This window comes from Argiope bruennichi, chromosome 2 (assembly GCF_947563725.1).
Source record: "Argiope bruennichi chromosome 2, qqArgBrue1.1, whole genome shotgun sequence".
Classification (NCBI taxonomy): Eukaryota; Metazoa; Arthropoda; class Arachnida; order Araneae; family Araneidae; genus Argiope; species Argiope bruennichi.
The window spans coordinates 66,162,056-66,178,389 of record NC_079152.1 but is presented as its reverse complement, the minus strand read 5'-3'; the positions used below and the strand labels follow the sequence as shown (position 1 = coordinate 66,178,389).

The following is a 16,334-nucleotide window of genomic DNA, read 5'->3' as shown; positions in this document are numbered from 1 at the left end:
CAATACTGTGCTAAAAATTCTAATCAAACCCAAACCATTCTATTCGAGAACGAATCCAGATATACGTGCATGGAAGTTTCGATTTTTTTTCTTTTGGATTGAAATGAGTCTCTTCAGAAGCTGTGCACTGCAGAAAGTAAAATTTATGCTTACAAAATACAAAAGAGGAAGACAAAGGAGAAGTTTTTCCAGGGATTCACATTTCACACAGGTGTTGTAGCTTCAGAATAAAAATACTCTTTTTAGCATAACTTTCAGCTTTCTTCTGAATATATTTAAGGCGAAAGGTTCCTCTATAGATTATTTTTTCTTAACGGAAGATTTGATTTTTTTTAAAAATTATTTTCGAACGAAAATTAAATTCCGGCCATTTTTTTCTTCTTTTTAATAAAATGAATATTTAATACATCACAATGCATCTTTATCTTTTGTCGGTATGTTGGAACCTCTTTATTTAAGGGAGTTATTTTTTACAATAAAAAAAAATAAAAGTAAATGAATTGATTTCGCATTTTGTTTGCTCATCGGCGAGAAGAGTTTTTTTTTCTTTACTGAATAACTGCTTTGTGTCGATAGTTTTAAACATTTTTAAAACTGAAAGTTCTTGGATCAAGAATGGTCCTTTGTTCTCAAAAATGTTATTTTGTTCGTGTTCATCCACGAACCTATACAAAAAAAATGTGTTTATAATGGATATTTAGAAATCCTAAAACATCGTGTTGTTTATTCATAAATAAAAAGCTTGAAAAAGTTTAATGTTCTCCAACTCTTTCCAACTAGTCCTTATTTAAAATATGTGTTTCAAAATGTCAAATGCATGCCTAAAATTTACCGTAGATAAAGTGTGTTTTCTTTTTTTTGTGCATAAGATGATATAATTTTATAAAAAACTATCTAGTGAATTTAACATGAGAGATTCAACAAGTCCAATAATCAATAACAAAGCGTTATTCCACAGAAACAAAAATAGCAAAATACATCTAAAGCATAGACAAAGAATAACATTGTAGAAACCCACATAAAAAGTAAATACAGTAAAGAAAGAGTGCTCAGAATACAACTATATTGGTCTCTCCATGATTAGCACTTCAAAGAGGGAATTCTATTAACTCCCTCATTTCAGCTTTCACGACATCTTGCCGAGCATAACATCTTCGAGGAGAATCATCTGTACTCGACTCCTACTAGAGATATCGCTATAAATCTTGTATTTTCTAGAGCCTTCAGTTTTATCCACTAGTTTATTGTCAAGATCGGAAATCATTAATATGGCATTCATTCAGAATATTTTACCATATCTGCACTTACTATGAGATTAACTGAGAAGGAAAACAGTATTATAGATAAGTTACAATGATGAATGGATATTCAACATCTATATATTCATTATCACTAATGCTATTGCAAAATCACTTCAGTTTTAGTCCTGAGGAGGAAGTAGTAGATGTTGAAGACAGAATAATACATACCCTCTCTCCAACTTTCAGAGAAGTTTCAATATTTTTACACCATTATGCAACGCCCTGCAAGCATCATTATGTTATAAAAAATGAGAAGTAAATTTCAGCTTTTTTAAATAGGAAATATCTGTGGATCAATATTTATCTTTTTTCATGCAATTTTACTTCATTTATTTTGAAAAATGTTTTTCTCACATTACTTTCGCTGTAATTTCAATAAAAGAACTATTGATGTTTTAATATTTCATATCCTTGAATTATTTTTATATATATTTATTTTTATATATTTTACATCCATTTGATTTGATATATATATATATATTATTTTAAAGAAATATTTCCTCAAACTATTCAGTATTCCTGAATTTGTTCTGCTTTTTCAGCTATTTAAGGGCAATAACGCGAACTTTTTTCTAGTTTATTTCAGTTTAAAAACAACTCCAAGAATTAATTGGAAAATGTGAAATAAATGAAATGCTAAACCCCAAGCTCAAAATTTGTTAATGTATTATTTACTCCTCATAAGAAAGTTAATTTTTCAAATCTCTTTTTCTATAAATCTTATTATTATTGCCGATAAATTGTTTAGACAAGATTAAATACATTTCTTCTTGCAACGTATAAAGATTTTAAATAGCTTATAATATTTCATTTTTAAATTTAAAGATATCAGAAGGGTCAATGTTTTCAACATTAATTTTAAGCTGTCCATGATTCTCTTACAAGGAGAGGAACATTTATAATAAGTTCGAGATAAAAAAAAAAAAGTCAAGCAAATATATGTTATTTAGAAATACAATTTTTTCCTTAGTATTTAAATATTAGAAAAAACACTATTTTAGTCATACATAGCAACCATCCGTTATTTTACAATTATACAAGTAGTTAACTATAATTTGGAATCACAATAATACTTATCAGAACGAACAAAACATGCACTGGATATGCATCAAAAATTTTAACTGCCGAGCAAATGTTGAGTTTAGTTTAGTTACATTAAATCCCATTTTTAAGCAACAAGGGGATATTTAGGGATGGACCTCTTAATTTTAAACCATTTTCAGATGACAAGGATGACACCTGAGCTGGCACACCTCCTCTCTAAACTTCCGAACCACACCAGCAGGATGACGCTTGACCAGGCCAGATTTAAGCGTACCAGAACCACTTACACGGCATTTTTTCGGTGGAATCGGGTCTCGAATCTAAAACCCTCCGGTTCCGAAGATAACACCTTACCATCTCCAGGCAACCTCGGCCCCAGAGCAAGTGTTGATTGGTTTGTTGGTTGGTTGGACTTTATTGGCGCAAGAGCCATGTTTTGACTAAACTGCGCCTGGAGCAAGTGCTGAAGAAAATGTCAATACGTTAAAAATTAAATTTTATGGGTGACTGATGATAGCAAACATTTCAAAGATATATCCATTTTAAAATGATGAAAATCTATTCAATATATATCAATAGAATTCTTGAATATAACGTACGGCATAGAAATCCTTATTAAACTTAACATTCCATTCAAATTATAAATATTGGATATCTGTACGCTATCTAGAATGAAATAGAAAGCTCCATCTCATATAAACAAACTTAATTGTTAAAATAATTCACGACCGCCCATAAATACAACTTGAAATTGTGCATTTAAAATTCATTAAGTAATGTTTCGACAGCATCCTATTATAAGTCTCATTGATAAGTTGGCTTTCCCTTCCTTTCCAATGAAAAGTGGCACAAGTCCACATATTTCAAAAACCCATACTTTCCAGACAAAACAGATCATGATTTTGTGAAACTAAATTAATGCCCGCTGTCAAGTTCTTCGCTACCTCTTTCGTAAATATTGCCATAATCACTTCTAAGCTTTAACGCCTGCGTCTGGCCAATTAATCATCTCACTCTAACTACCGTCGTCGAAGGGTGCAAGAAAATTTAAGCATCTCCCTTCAACTCTTCGACAGAACGTACTTGTTTCAGGAAAGCTTAAAGGGAGATTATGCGTCCCGGTTGCTTTTATTCTTCGCGTGTTTTGGCTTTGGAATACACGGAAAGTGTCTTTCAGGTGATGGTTACCGTTAAATTTACATAATTTTCCAATTAGCTTTACTGCTCTTGTGTTGCATGAATCAGTTCTCAGAATTTAAGGATCTGGTGGTGGCTGAGCTGTTCCATAACATGCTTTTCACTATCTTTAATTGAGTATTAATTAAAGCATGTACCAGTTTCATGTGCGTTATTATTTCTCTTTGAAGATGCATTCTGATATTTCCATCTGAAATTAAACATGCTGTAATAAGTCTCGCTTGTTTAGCAATATGTTTGCATGAAAAGCAATTGATTTCGGTTTGCGTTGCGGGTTTCATTTTTATTAATTTCCTGATGGGCAGATACGAGTTTATGAATTAAATGGAATGATCACATTCCATATAAAGTTATAAAAACGCCTCAGGATTCGTATACGCATAGTTTTAATACTTCAAGAAAGTGCAAAATTATATAGAAATGTGATTGCATTGTTTTGCGTCACCTACATTCCCGTTTTCTAGACCAAAAAGCTCCCTTCCATTTTATTATGTATAAGTTAATTTCTTTTTTTAAGTAAAAGACATAACTAGGAAAAGTTCCAATTAAAAGATTCCAACACAAATTAAGTACAAAAAATAAATGAAACAAAAAATAAATAAATCCATAACAAAAAATCCTTACAAAAACGTAAATTATATCAGTAAAAGTTCAGTTCAGTTCAGTTCTATAATATATAGAATTTTTCTATATAAATTCATTTATGCTATATCAAAATGTTACAAACTTTATTCAGAAAAAAACGTTGGAATTCGTGATGTAATAACTGGAACCATTAACGAAATATGATTTTTTCTAGCAAAATGCAAGTTTTATATATCATATATAAAAATTTTGCATCGACAAAATGTTTCTGTAAAGCTGCTGTTAGGTATGTTAATATAAGAGTGACAGCGGAAAATAGCAGTCTCGAATTTCGAGAGTGGTCAGGTACTTCAAAAAACTGTCCACCTATTCTCATACAGATACAGTATGAATAATCCAAGCATTGAATGATGTACAGTTCAGAGTTCATATTGCATAGCAGCTTTCAGGGTACTTAAGGGACGAAATTAGAGTTAAGCACCACTTTAAATCTTGTTTTGAATCAAATACTTCCATACAAGTGTAAAAAAGAATTATACAAAAGAGGAAATATATACCATATCAAGGATTCTTCAAATGATTTTGTGCAACTTCATTACGGTCCTTTAAAAAGTTTACAAATCTATTATAAGATTAATGGTACACTTTACTTTTTAAAAATGAAGCGGCATTCTTTGTTATTATTGAAAAAACATTTGGGAACTGAAAACTCATTCTAATCCCCGTTATGAAATTTTAATGGAAATCATTTTCATATCAGTACATTTATAAAAATGACAAAAAAATAGACATTAAAATAATAATTCTTAAAGGAATTCATTCCACTAAAACAATTGTTATGGATGTGTGACAAAAAGCTTCTAACCAATGCAACCAATTTAACTCTTGCTCGGCGAGAATGAACTCCGCTAGGTGATCAGATTAGCTCGTTGTATCTGATTAGCAAGTTCAATTTTATTGGCTGATAAAGTCATATGTCGTTTTGTTTAGTTTAGTTTAGTTATATTAACATCCCGTTTTAAAGCAACACTAGGGCTATTTTGGGACTCCCCTCGTAATTTTGAACCTCGGTCAGACGAGAAGGACGGCACCTGAGCTGGCACTCCCCTCTCCATACCACATCTCACCAGTGGGAGGACGTTTGGCTCTGGCGGATTTAACGTGCAACAGTCCCCCTTACACGACGGTTCTTCGGTGGAATCGGGTCTCGAACCTGAAAGCCTAAGGCTCACGAGCCGGAACCTTACCACCAGGCCACCGCAGCCCCAAAGTCATATGTCTTTGATAATCAGAGGAAAACAGATCGAAGAAGACGCATTTCAGATCAGAAAACAGATCAGAGAGAGGGGTCACATGGGTGACATTGTAATTTATATTCAAATCAGAGAAAATCTTAAATATCGTTAGAAAACTATCGTGGTGAAGTGGGCTCATTTTTATTTCTCGTATATTTTTACTTTAGATGTTATTTATATACAATTTTTAATCTTACAAAGACTTTTACTACACGTAAAAAAATACTGTCCATAAAAGAAATATTATAATATGGATTTTTTTTAATTAAAATTTTTTTTAAAACAGTAAACAATACAGAAAATATCCTTTGAGCAATTTTCTCATTTCAATCCTTTTTTATGTCATTTAATTCTCAAGGTAATCAGAAGTAATGTTTTCATAAATGTTACTTGGTAGATCTTTAAAATATTTATGTAGAATAATACATTTTATTGTCATGATATTTAATACGAATGTTGTGATTTTTTAATGAATATTACGCAATATTTATCAAACATTTTAAGTCCAGAAAACGCAAATATTCAATAATTTATATTAACTTTTGTTAATATTATTCTAGGCTGGATGATAGCCTAAAAATTACGTGGGCAGCAAATTCACAACTGCAACCCTTTAAAGTTTGTGGTCATGAAATTGTAAAATCAGATCCAGGCATGCAAAAGTGGATTTATTTAATACGCGATTGCTTTAATTTACAATATAAAAATATTAGTAAAATTAAAAATATCAGAACTAGTAGAGAATATTGTATTTAAATATACAATATAAATATTACTAATTTTCATATTCTGCTATAAGCAAATATTATAATTTGTGGGAAAAAATATTGCTTTTCCAACATAAAAATTAAATATAAATATAGGATTAATTACTTTTAATGCTGGATTATGGATAATAACTCCCAAAGGTATATTTCTACACAATGGTGCTCATATAGCTATAATTTTTTTATATACAACGCAGTTTTAAAATTAGTAGATGGATGTACTCGATATGGTAATAAATTTACAGCTTATAAAATAATTTAAATGAATGATAATCTTATCTTTATTTGCCCATTTCTATCTTCTATAAGTTTTGCCTTTCATTTACTTCTTTACAGATTTATTTTATAAGGCATATGCAGAGATAAAATTCAAAATAATAATTCTATTTTGCATATAACAAACATTTATTTTATCATTATTCTTTAATGTAATAAATAAACGTTCATCGCAGGTCTTTAATTTTGAAATATGTTTCATTAGCAGAAAACAATCTTTATATTAGTATATAAAGAGTCACAGTTCATTGTCGCTATTTAATTTTGAAGTATCTTTCATTGACAGAAAATAATCTTACTCTATTTATTCAAAACCATCTAAGATCTAAAAATAAATCTTAAGTACATCTTCTAGAAAGATAAGAAGCTACTTTATGGAATTGACATATAACCAGCTAAGAATTTTATGATTGTTTCCAGACCAGCCAACCCTGAGCAACTGACGATAGCCACCCTACTTCTCCTGCGAAAACTATCTTTAAAGTGAACGATAATACTCGTCTCTTCCTCTGCCGGTTTTCCCCTTTTTCTTCCCCGATCCTTTAAAACTTTCATGGTGCCGGAAAGTTTCGCCATTCCAATTTACCTTAACCGCCGACGGCGAGGAATTTCCACGTGATTGATGCGGCGAGTTTTCTCGCCGAGATGTGGGGGTGTTCCTCTGGGGGGACACAAAATTCCACTTTCTTTAAGTCCCCTCCCTTTACTCAACTTCTCAAAGCTTGAACGGCTTTTGTCAAGAAGGTGAAGATCACTGCTTTGGACACTTCTATTTGAAGTTCCTGCCGTTCAAGTCTAAATATAAGGAATAAATCTCAAACGTTGATTTAAAATATTTGTATTTTATCTAAACAAATATCTCGAAAATCATGAAAGGAATTTCGGTTTTTGTTAGTTTTGAGAACCCTGTAGATTGGAACATTCACTAAAGCAATGTTTTAATAATCAAACATATAAAAGCAATAAATCAAACATATAAAAACAGAAAAACGAAACATTTCTACAACTGAACTTGCTATAAACTTAAATCGACCGTTACAAAGTTTAGTTTAGCTTTGTTTAGTTATATATTAACGTCCCTTTTTAAGGCAACACCAGGACTATTTTGGGACGGACCTCGTTATTTTGAACCGTGGTCAGATGACGAGGACGACACGGGGCAATCTCAGCCCACCAAACTTTCACACCACACCAGCGGGAAATCGTTTGCCCCTGACTAATTTAATTTGGACCAGATCCCCTTGCACGATGGTTCTTCGGTGGAAACTGGTCTTGAACCTGAAGCCCTCCAGTTCCAGAACCGAAACCCTTACTACCAGACCACCGACTGGTAGGACAGTAGCAATAATTATTTATCGGCGATTTAAATAAAAAAGTACATACATGAAATCAAATGTATAACGCTTGATTAATGAATCTCAAAATTTAGTAACAAAAAGATTGCATCTTAAACACTGCCGTCACAACTGGCACGCAGTATGATACAAAGTCGAAGTAAGAAGAAAAAAAAACCTTTGGAGTATTTAAGTGTTTAAAAGACTCGTTGTTTGAAACTGTGCAAAAGTTATTTATCTAATTCTACAAAAGTTCATTCTATTCCTTATTCATCTAATAGTGTTGCCTGCATGCACATAATTGTTTGATTTACGTCCTCTTAAAAGGTATAAAATTATTCAGAATAATAAAAGAAGATTTTAAAAATCATTATTTTAAGATGATTAGTATGCATCCATTAACAAATAAAAAAGAGAAGAACAAATATTTTATTTAACCGCCTGCAACTAAAAGTTTAGCTTTAAGCTTGCCTCAAAGTACTTTCGATATTATTGCTTTTGTTAATCGATATTATTGCTTTTAGAAACAATTTTTTTAAAAAAATCGAAAATTATACTTTTTAGATAGATATAGTCACAGTGATCATTTTATATATGAAATTATTTTCTAATTATGCTCAAAATTTAATTTAAAAAATTCTTATTCAGCGAGGCATGAAGAATTGAATTATTCCTAAAAGTAAATCACATTATTTCCAGATACTCAAAATCTATACCATATTTCACTATAAATTATTGCTCATAAATATAGCAATGTGGAGACGTATTTGAGTATGTCATATAATATAAACTAGATTTAAGACGATCTGTTACGGTTCGCTGAGATAAATACGATGCAGCAAACTACTTTCATCTTTCCCAACTTAATTAAAGGTATAATTCACATAGGAATTAATTAATTGGGAAGGGAAGACATAATGAATGAATAATTAGTGATTTTACGGGAGAGTAAAATGCCTAACTAGGTGCAGGTTGTGAAATTGCTGCGTTTTTCAGGTCAGTATTACTTATTTCGTTCCCCCTACCGACTTCGTTGGTATTTAACCAGATAATTGCTTCGACCTTTTTGGAAAAGGCTTATCTAAATTTTCATATTATATATATATATATATATATATATATATATATAAATATAATAAATAAATGATTATAAATATAATTCAACAATTATTCTATAAACATTACAATTGTCATTGAATAAACTCGTCATAAGGTAAACTATTTTTTCTATGGCAAGTATACTCGTTAAAAACAGTTAACAGATTAATAACTTTTCCCTTTATAACATATAGATATTTTGTTTAATATTGAGTAATATTAAACGGTTCTCACAATATATAAAAGTACTGAATAAGATAATATTGTGTAATATTGGTGAACACTGTGTTACTTAAACGTGGATCACATATCGCAATACTTACCCCTTGATGGATGACATATACCGACGTATTTTCCACCTACTTTGAGTGTGTTGAACTCTTTGGAATTTGCTATGTTTTAAACACAGAAGAATATTATTAAGCGCTTACTATTTTTCTATTTTAAGTTTTTAGTTTTAATTAAACCTTAATTTAAATTAAGATTTAATTTAGTTTTAATACCTGATTTTTCTGTCTCCTGACGCCAAAAACTCAAGTGTGTGTTCTTTGGGAAATGTAACATATGCTTAAGAGCCTCAGTAAAATTTTAAAAAGATAATTGTATCGTAGTAATTGAAAAACACGCATTATCATCACGATTATTGTGAGACTGTAAATTGAGTCTTGCGAGCACATATCGCTTAGGATTACAGAATACCGAAACACTCAAGTCCTATTTTCAAAAAAAAGTGAAGAAGTTTCAGAAACAGCCATGTTAGGTCAAATCGTAAGGAGTCGATACTCAGAAGAGGTCTTTAGGCCAATGGCTATTAAGGGAATTTGTTTGGGTCTTGATCGAACCTCAAACAGCCACGATGAACCACTCTAGCGAACAAAGCACGCGTTTTGGACATTCAATGAATCACTTTGAACGAGGGGGAGTGGAATTTAAGTAGGGATATTGAACGTTTTGGACGAAGGCTGTTCTTAAATTTAAATGACAGTTTGGGCGCTCCAGTATTGATACACTTAAAGAAGCTGTGTGCCGAGAAGAATTTGATACCAAAGGATTGTGTGTTGGTTAGAATTATCTAATGGCTTATTGCAGCCTTTGATTTCCTTTTCAGTTATTTGCAAAATGTCTCTTAATGAATAGCAGAAAGTTATATACTTTCATGAAGCAAAAGACGCCTGTATTTTTTAAGTATTAAAAATTATCCATATTTAATATAGGTTCAAAATTATCTCAATAGAGATTCCTAATTAGGGAGCATAAAATTATATACATTTTAAGTGCATATATAAATCAAAACTAGATGAAATGAAGAATACGCGAGATAAGAAAATTTTATTAAAAGATGAGGAATAAAAACGATAAAAAAAGAATAAACAATAAATGATCTGCATTTTACTAACGATAGCAAAATTTAAATATAAAAGAGAAAAATGCATCCTTATGTCTAAAATAGAAATTAAAAGTATTGTAAAGTTAAAAATGTAATCAAAGACGACGATGGTTTTTTTTTATATCTTTTACCAGAAAATGAGGATAAACATACTTGTGGATGATTTAGATACACGAGTATACTTATTTTTAGCATACGGTTTTAAAAACAGTATGCTAAAAAGCGACACAACATAAAATGCTCTTGGTGGAATAGATACTACAATTCCAGTATCGAATGAGTTTATTTGATATTAATACTTGATTTTTACACTTGGGAATGTATCTTGCTAATATAGTAATTATAAAGTAATAGTATTCAGAAATAATTGTTTTAGGGTAAATTTATTTGAAAGAATGTATAAGATAACATGACTTTTGGATTTAATTCTTGACAAATATGATTTCATTTACCACAAAATTCATTTGAAACCGTTTCCCTCCATTTCCAGGGCCTACTTGTTTTATAGAAAACAATAAAAAAAATTTACATTAAAAAAGACTTAAAAAAAATCTTGGTTTCTTTTTTCTTTTAGTTATATTAACGCCCCGCTTTAAAGAAACACTAGGGCCATTTTGGGAAGGAATCACTGTCAGATGACGTTGACTGCACTTGAGCTGACAGCCCCTCTCCAAACTTCCACACCACACCAGTAGTAGGAGTTTTGGACTCCACGGACTTAAAGTGCACCAAACCGCTTTACGCGAAGGTTCTTCGGTGGAAGTCCTCCAGTTGCGAACCCGAAACCTTATCACAAAGCCACCGCGGCCCTCTAAATTTTTTTTTTTTTTAATTCTATTGTCTATACTACATTTTCATGTTTATGATAAAACGCTTATTAGAAGATATATGATATAATTCTCATGTATTATGCGTTTCTAATGTCTAAAAACATCTTAAAATCAATAATAAAAAACAACATGAACGAATGGAGCAAAAGTTTATTTGTTGAGGCTCGCATTCCAAACAAATAAAGTTTACTTAGTCACAAAACACATTACTATTCAACTCATTCCTCAAATATAGAAGGGAACCTCTTGATATGACGAAGAAAAAAATATTGCCCAATATTTCCGAAATTTTTGGTGAACAGAGATACATTTAAAGAATGATAAATTTCTAGAAAGAAACATTTCTAATGTAAGGATAGGTTCCTGCCTCAGGCTTAACAGACCAAGAGAGATAAACCATTAATATATACAGCAGAAATATATATTTTTATATTGTTCTGGTTATTTTTACTATAGATGAAAATACTGAAAACCGATGCCAAAATTTCCGGTTAAAAAAAGTCAATAAATTCAATTACAAAAAAGTAATGAGAGAAAAATAGTAATTAAAATAAATTCTCTGAATCCATTTTATGAAATCTAAAGAAATTTATTACAACTTGCAGCTTGTGAAGTAAGGATAATAATATATCCTAAATTTAATGCATTCAAATGAAAATTTCATCTCTTACATGTTTATTAGAGAATAAGAAGGAATTTCTTACAATGTTAAGACGATTATTTGGCCAAAAGGCGAATAGAGCTTTTTTTGGGGGGCCAGGTTCTATTTTATCTTTTGTGGAAAATATGTATCATCACAGCCTCTTTTCTTTATCTAGATAATGTAACGATCATCTTTAAAGGGGAGAAACCTAAACAGAAATGATTATAGCCCCTTGGAATATCTCAGTTTTCTGAATGATTCTGAGCATTCTCAACAGCTGGTGAATTGGATGTTATATAAATTGTCTCATTTAGATTTACGGATATATTCAGCTTGTCAGTAAAAACCATATCAAAGAGATAAGATTTCAAGTTCAATTCTTATCTTATATATAGAAACGAATTACAATTTATATATAAGATATATAGTATATAGAAAATATATATATAGTAATATAGTATTATTATATGTAACGGCAATATAATTAAGTTGTAGTTGAAATAGTAGTTTCAAGGAAATTACAACAATTCAACAGATAATTTCTAGTATAAAAGCGAGAATTTTATAGCTTTTACTCTTACAGGAAAAACTGAAATTCGTACCAGAAAGGCATTAAAAGCAATTTGAATCATAATATAAATATCAAAATATTAAAAAAAATTATGTTGAAATTGAAACTATAAAAAAGATAAGTTTAAACGTTTAAGTTGAATTAAAATAATGACATTAAGGACTCTGGAATCCTTTAATGAATTTGCCTGTGATTCCATCCTACGATCCGATTGTATTGAATCATGCATCTAATTACATGATCTCTTCTACTAGAGTTAAGATTACAAAAAGATGTCATCTAATTAGACTCACGGTATAAGGCATGAGCCGTGGCAACGAACGTATTAAAAGTACTAACATTTTAAAATCTGAAATATGCAAATTGAAAATGATAAATGAAATATTTAAAAACAGATTAATTTTAATTAAGTCCCTATCACTCTACCGGTAAATTATCGATTAAAGTATGAGTTCAGTTCAAATATCTTTATGCAAGATGGCTTTAGTTTTATAGAAGATAGGTTGTTGGTAGGCGTATTGCCGTCAATATCAAGGACTTAAACGAAGTATGATGTAATATATTATCACGTCTGCTATATTCAGATAGGAACTTATAATCTAGCATCACATAATGCAGTTTATTTTCAGTTTTCAGCCTTGACAATGACAAACTAATCATTTCGCATACCAGCACAAGGAAAAAAAAATGTGTAATTATTCAACTTTATCAATGTATTGTACTTGCATCACTGATTAAAACTGTCTGGAATTAGCCTTGAAAAGTTTCTTAGCTAAAATTTATTGCCTCTCCGTCAAATTAATCTGCTTTGATTACAATTAGTTCCTGCCTCAATTTTTTCAAACCTCAAAACATGCCTTCAAGTCATTTTTGTTAATCCCCTTCAGGGTTTTTTCTATTGGATAAATGAATTCAAAACACTGATGTCGTATATGTAATTTCAACCATGTGAAGAAACAAACAAAAAAAATCATGCAGTGTCATACCAGGTTAATACAATGTTAATAGAAACATGTGTATTGGAAGCATGGTTAAACACTTGCGAATAATTTAACTATAATACGATGCATTATCGTAATGCAAAAGCCCTTGAGTATTTTTGCCATATTTCAGACCGATTTCGATGAATTATTGCATAGAAAGGCAACAGCGCAAACCATTCAAATAATAATCCTGATAGATTGTGTAATAAGATGATAGGATTTTATAATACGAAAAACTAAGACATTCATACGCAAAATCATCTTGTTTTGAGTGATTTTAATGCGATTCTTTCGATCTTTCTTCAGCTTTCAGTTGCCATCCACATGATGAGTTTTGAAAATCAAAAGCATTATTTTCTAGTGGTAATAATGCGCTTAGGAAAAGAATCGTGTTGAAAATACATCTCTATTCCGTTTGAGCTCGTTGCACGGAACAAATTGTATATTCTTAAACAACTCGAGAAGCAACGTATCGTAATATAAAATGAATTTTTAAAATTACTTGACAGGAACAAAATGTCATAGAAACTAATTCACTAATGCATCTTATTGTTGAATAGCGATCACTGAAAACCAATTCTATGATCTTATCCAAACTTGATCTCCAATTAATGTTGATAGCTTATTAGATTGAGGCTCATCTACGGCCAATTCTCTACCTTCTTTCATCTTATTTTACCAATCAAGAAATGTTACATGTAATAAATAATCATCTTAAAAGTTCGTTTGCAACATTTGAAATACTTTTGTAATAGGTATTGCATTTTGGAAACAAAATTTAATACATGATGTTTATTCAATATCATTTGCATTTCAGAAAATCCACAGAATGGTATTCTTATCTCATTAAAAAGAATTTTTCAAAGTAACTAATATTAAATAAATTCCCAAATGTTTCCATATATTTACTGATGGTGTAAGAATTCTTAATAAAAATTTTCAGATTATATTTTGAAGTATTTTAGATGAAGCATGCCAGGTGCTCTTTGATCACAGTAACTTAATGAGTAAAAATATATTAATAATTGAAATTAATAAAAAGAATGAATTGTTGAGCAATAATTAATCTTAGAAGAATTTATGATTATACCTGCATAACTTTATATAATTACTACACAAAATCTATAGGAAATAGTAATACTTTTAAAAATACAACATATGAATATTGTAGAATAGTCTCCCTTGTTGAGTTCCGATTCGATTTTGCAAAACATTTCTTAAGTTAGAAAGTCTGATACGAATCGCATCATAGTTCAAATATTGACAGTTACATACGATCTATAGGTTTTATTGTTCAAATGCTGACTGAACATGTGGTTGGAGAGTCCGCCTGAATGATTATCTGCTCATATACGGCATATTTAAGAACCTCAGATCCATTTTTTAAAATATTTTTGTAATTTCGAGATAAATCGAAGGTAAAGATAAATGAAATTTAGTAATTTATATATCTGCCTTTAACAAAGCTAAATTATACACAATTATAAAGATAGCTTAATATATCGTTTCTCGAGCTCCATATTAAAAAAGTACCTGTAAAATGAATACGAATGGATATAGCATTTCACATACAATCAATTTTTATTCAGATGTTTTTATAATTTGAAAATATGTATAAAGGGTAAATTAACAAGTAGGTTCAGATTTGAAATACTTAATTCTACTGAGCAATAATAGATAGTTACATACTTGATTTATTTATTTGACTGGGAAATGGAAAGTCCATTTTATTTCTTGCATTCGGTTAATCCAGGCTAAAGATGTACTATTGTTCGTTTAACGAGAAAATGGCGATGCTCGCAAGAAAGTTGTTTTGTGCGCAGCAGTATACACATAATGAGTCGATTGTAGCAACGCAGAATGTATTCCGTTGAAGGTCAAAGAAAATGTCATGACGTCATAAACAAATTTAAGATTTGTATAAGATATTCGTATTTAATACTAATTCTAATAATTAGGATATAGTTAGTTAGGATTTTAGTTAATATATTATGCTAATTCTATATTTAGGACAATTATAAGTTGATTATGTATAATAAACTCGCTTCATATGCTGAGTGAAATTGACCTGTCCGAATTATTTTCGAACGTATCCGAACTATTGCTAAACATTTCCGAGTTATTTTGGAATGAAACGATATGGAATTCATATGCAGAGGAAGCAGAGAGAGTGCAATTTTGCAACCAATGCCATGCCTAAATTCTATGCTTGATATTCCTCAAAATCAGAAAGATCAAATTATGACAGAAATGAGTTCAGAATTCTGACAACATTTACTTACCAAGAAGCATGAAATTGGAATAAATTTCGAAAAGTGATTTACAATTCGACATTTATCATATAGTATGTATATGATAAATTACGTTGTAAATCACTTTTCGAACGTTGAATACATAGAATAAATCTTTCAATTCTCTTATATTTAAGGATACTTTGTTTGCGCATCATTCTGTTATATTACATTAGAAATAAATATCTAGAATCTAATTCATTTCTATTAATCCTTCATGAACGTTTACCCTCAAATTTTAGCCATGGTCAATTAAAATTAAAAAAATAATTTTAAAATTCAAAATAGAACACATTTTAGCTCCCTTGTTTTTTTTGTTTTTTTTGTACTTACAATAGAATACATATTATTAGCTTTTCACATTACTTACGAATTGAATTTTTCGGGATTTTTATGTGTAATTTCTATTACTTTCTAGAGTGAAAATAAAATTGAAGAATATGAACCTGATTTATGACTATTATGACTAGTTATTACTTGTAACTCGGAAACATATTCTGTCTTAAGTTGAGATGACCTTTATTTTGAAATATGTTTTATAATTAGACAAATCAATAAACTTTTAAAAAGTTATAAATACGGGCTTTTCTTTTCATAAGCAGATGCTTATGGAACAACATTTTTTTATCATTTTTTGTGCTCGCATTATTTTGAGAATGGGGTTTTCATTTTCTTTTAATTATGTTGCCGGCTATAATTTTACTAAAAAAAAAATAAATACTTTCTCATTTC

The 16,334-nt window shown here is 30.2% G+C and overlaps 1 protein-coding gene across 2 annotated transcripts in view; it reads right to left on the bottom strand.

Moving 5' to 3' along the window:
* Positions 1-16,334, bottom strand: part of LOC129961816 (agrin-like) — a 675,765-nt gene that overhangs the window by 358,984 nt on the left and 300,447 nt on the right. Inside the window, exon 1 of one of the 2 annotated variants that reach the window (XM_056075397.1) lies at positions 15,001-15,107. The exons of the other annotated variant lie outside the window; for it this stretch is intronic. Within the exon in view, the coding sequence (XP_055931372.1) occupies positions 15,001-15,037 (37 nt within the window). The 5' untranslated portion in view covers positions 15,038-15,107. Of the gene's footprint in view, positions 1-15,000; positions 15,108-16,334 lie in introns of those variants that run through there. 2 annotated transcript variants of the gene reach the window in all.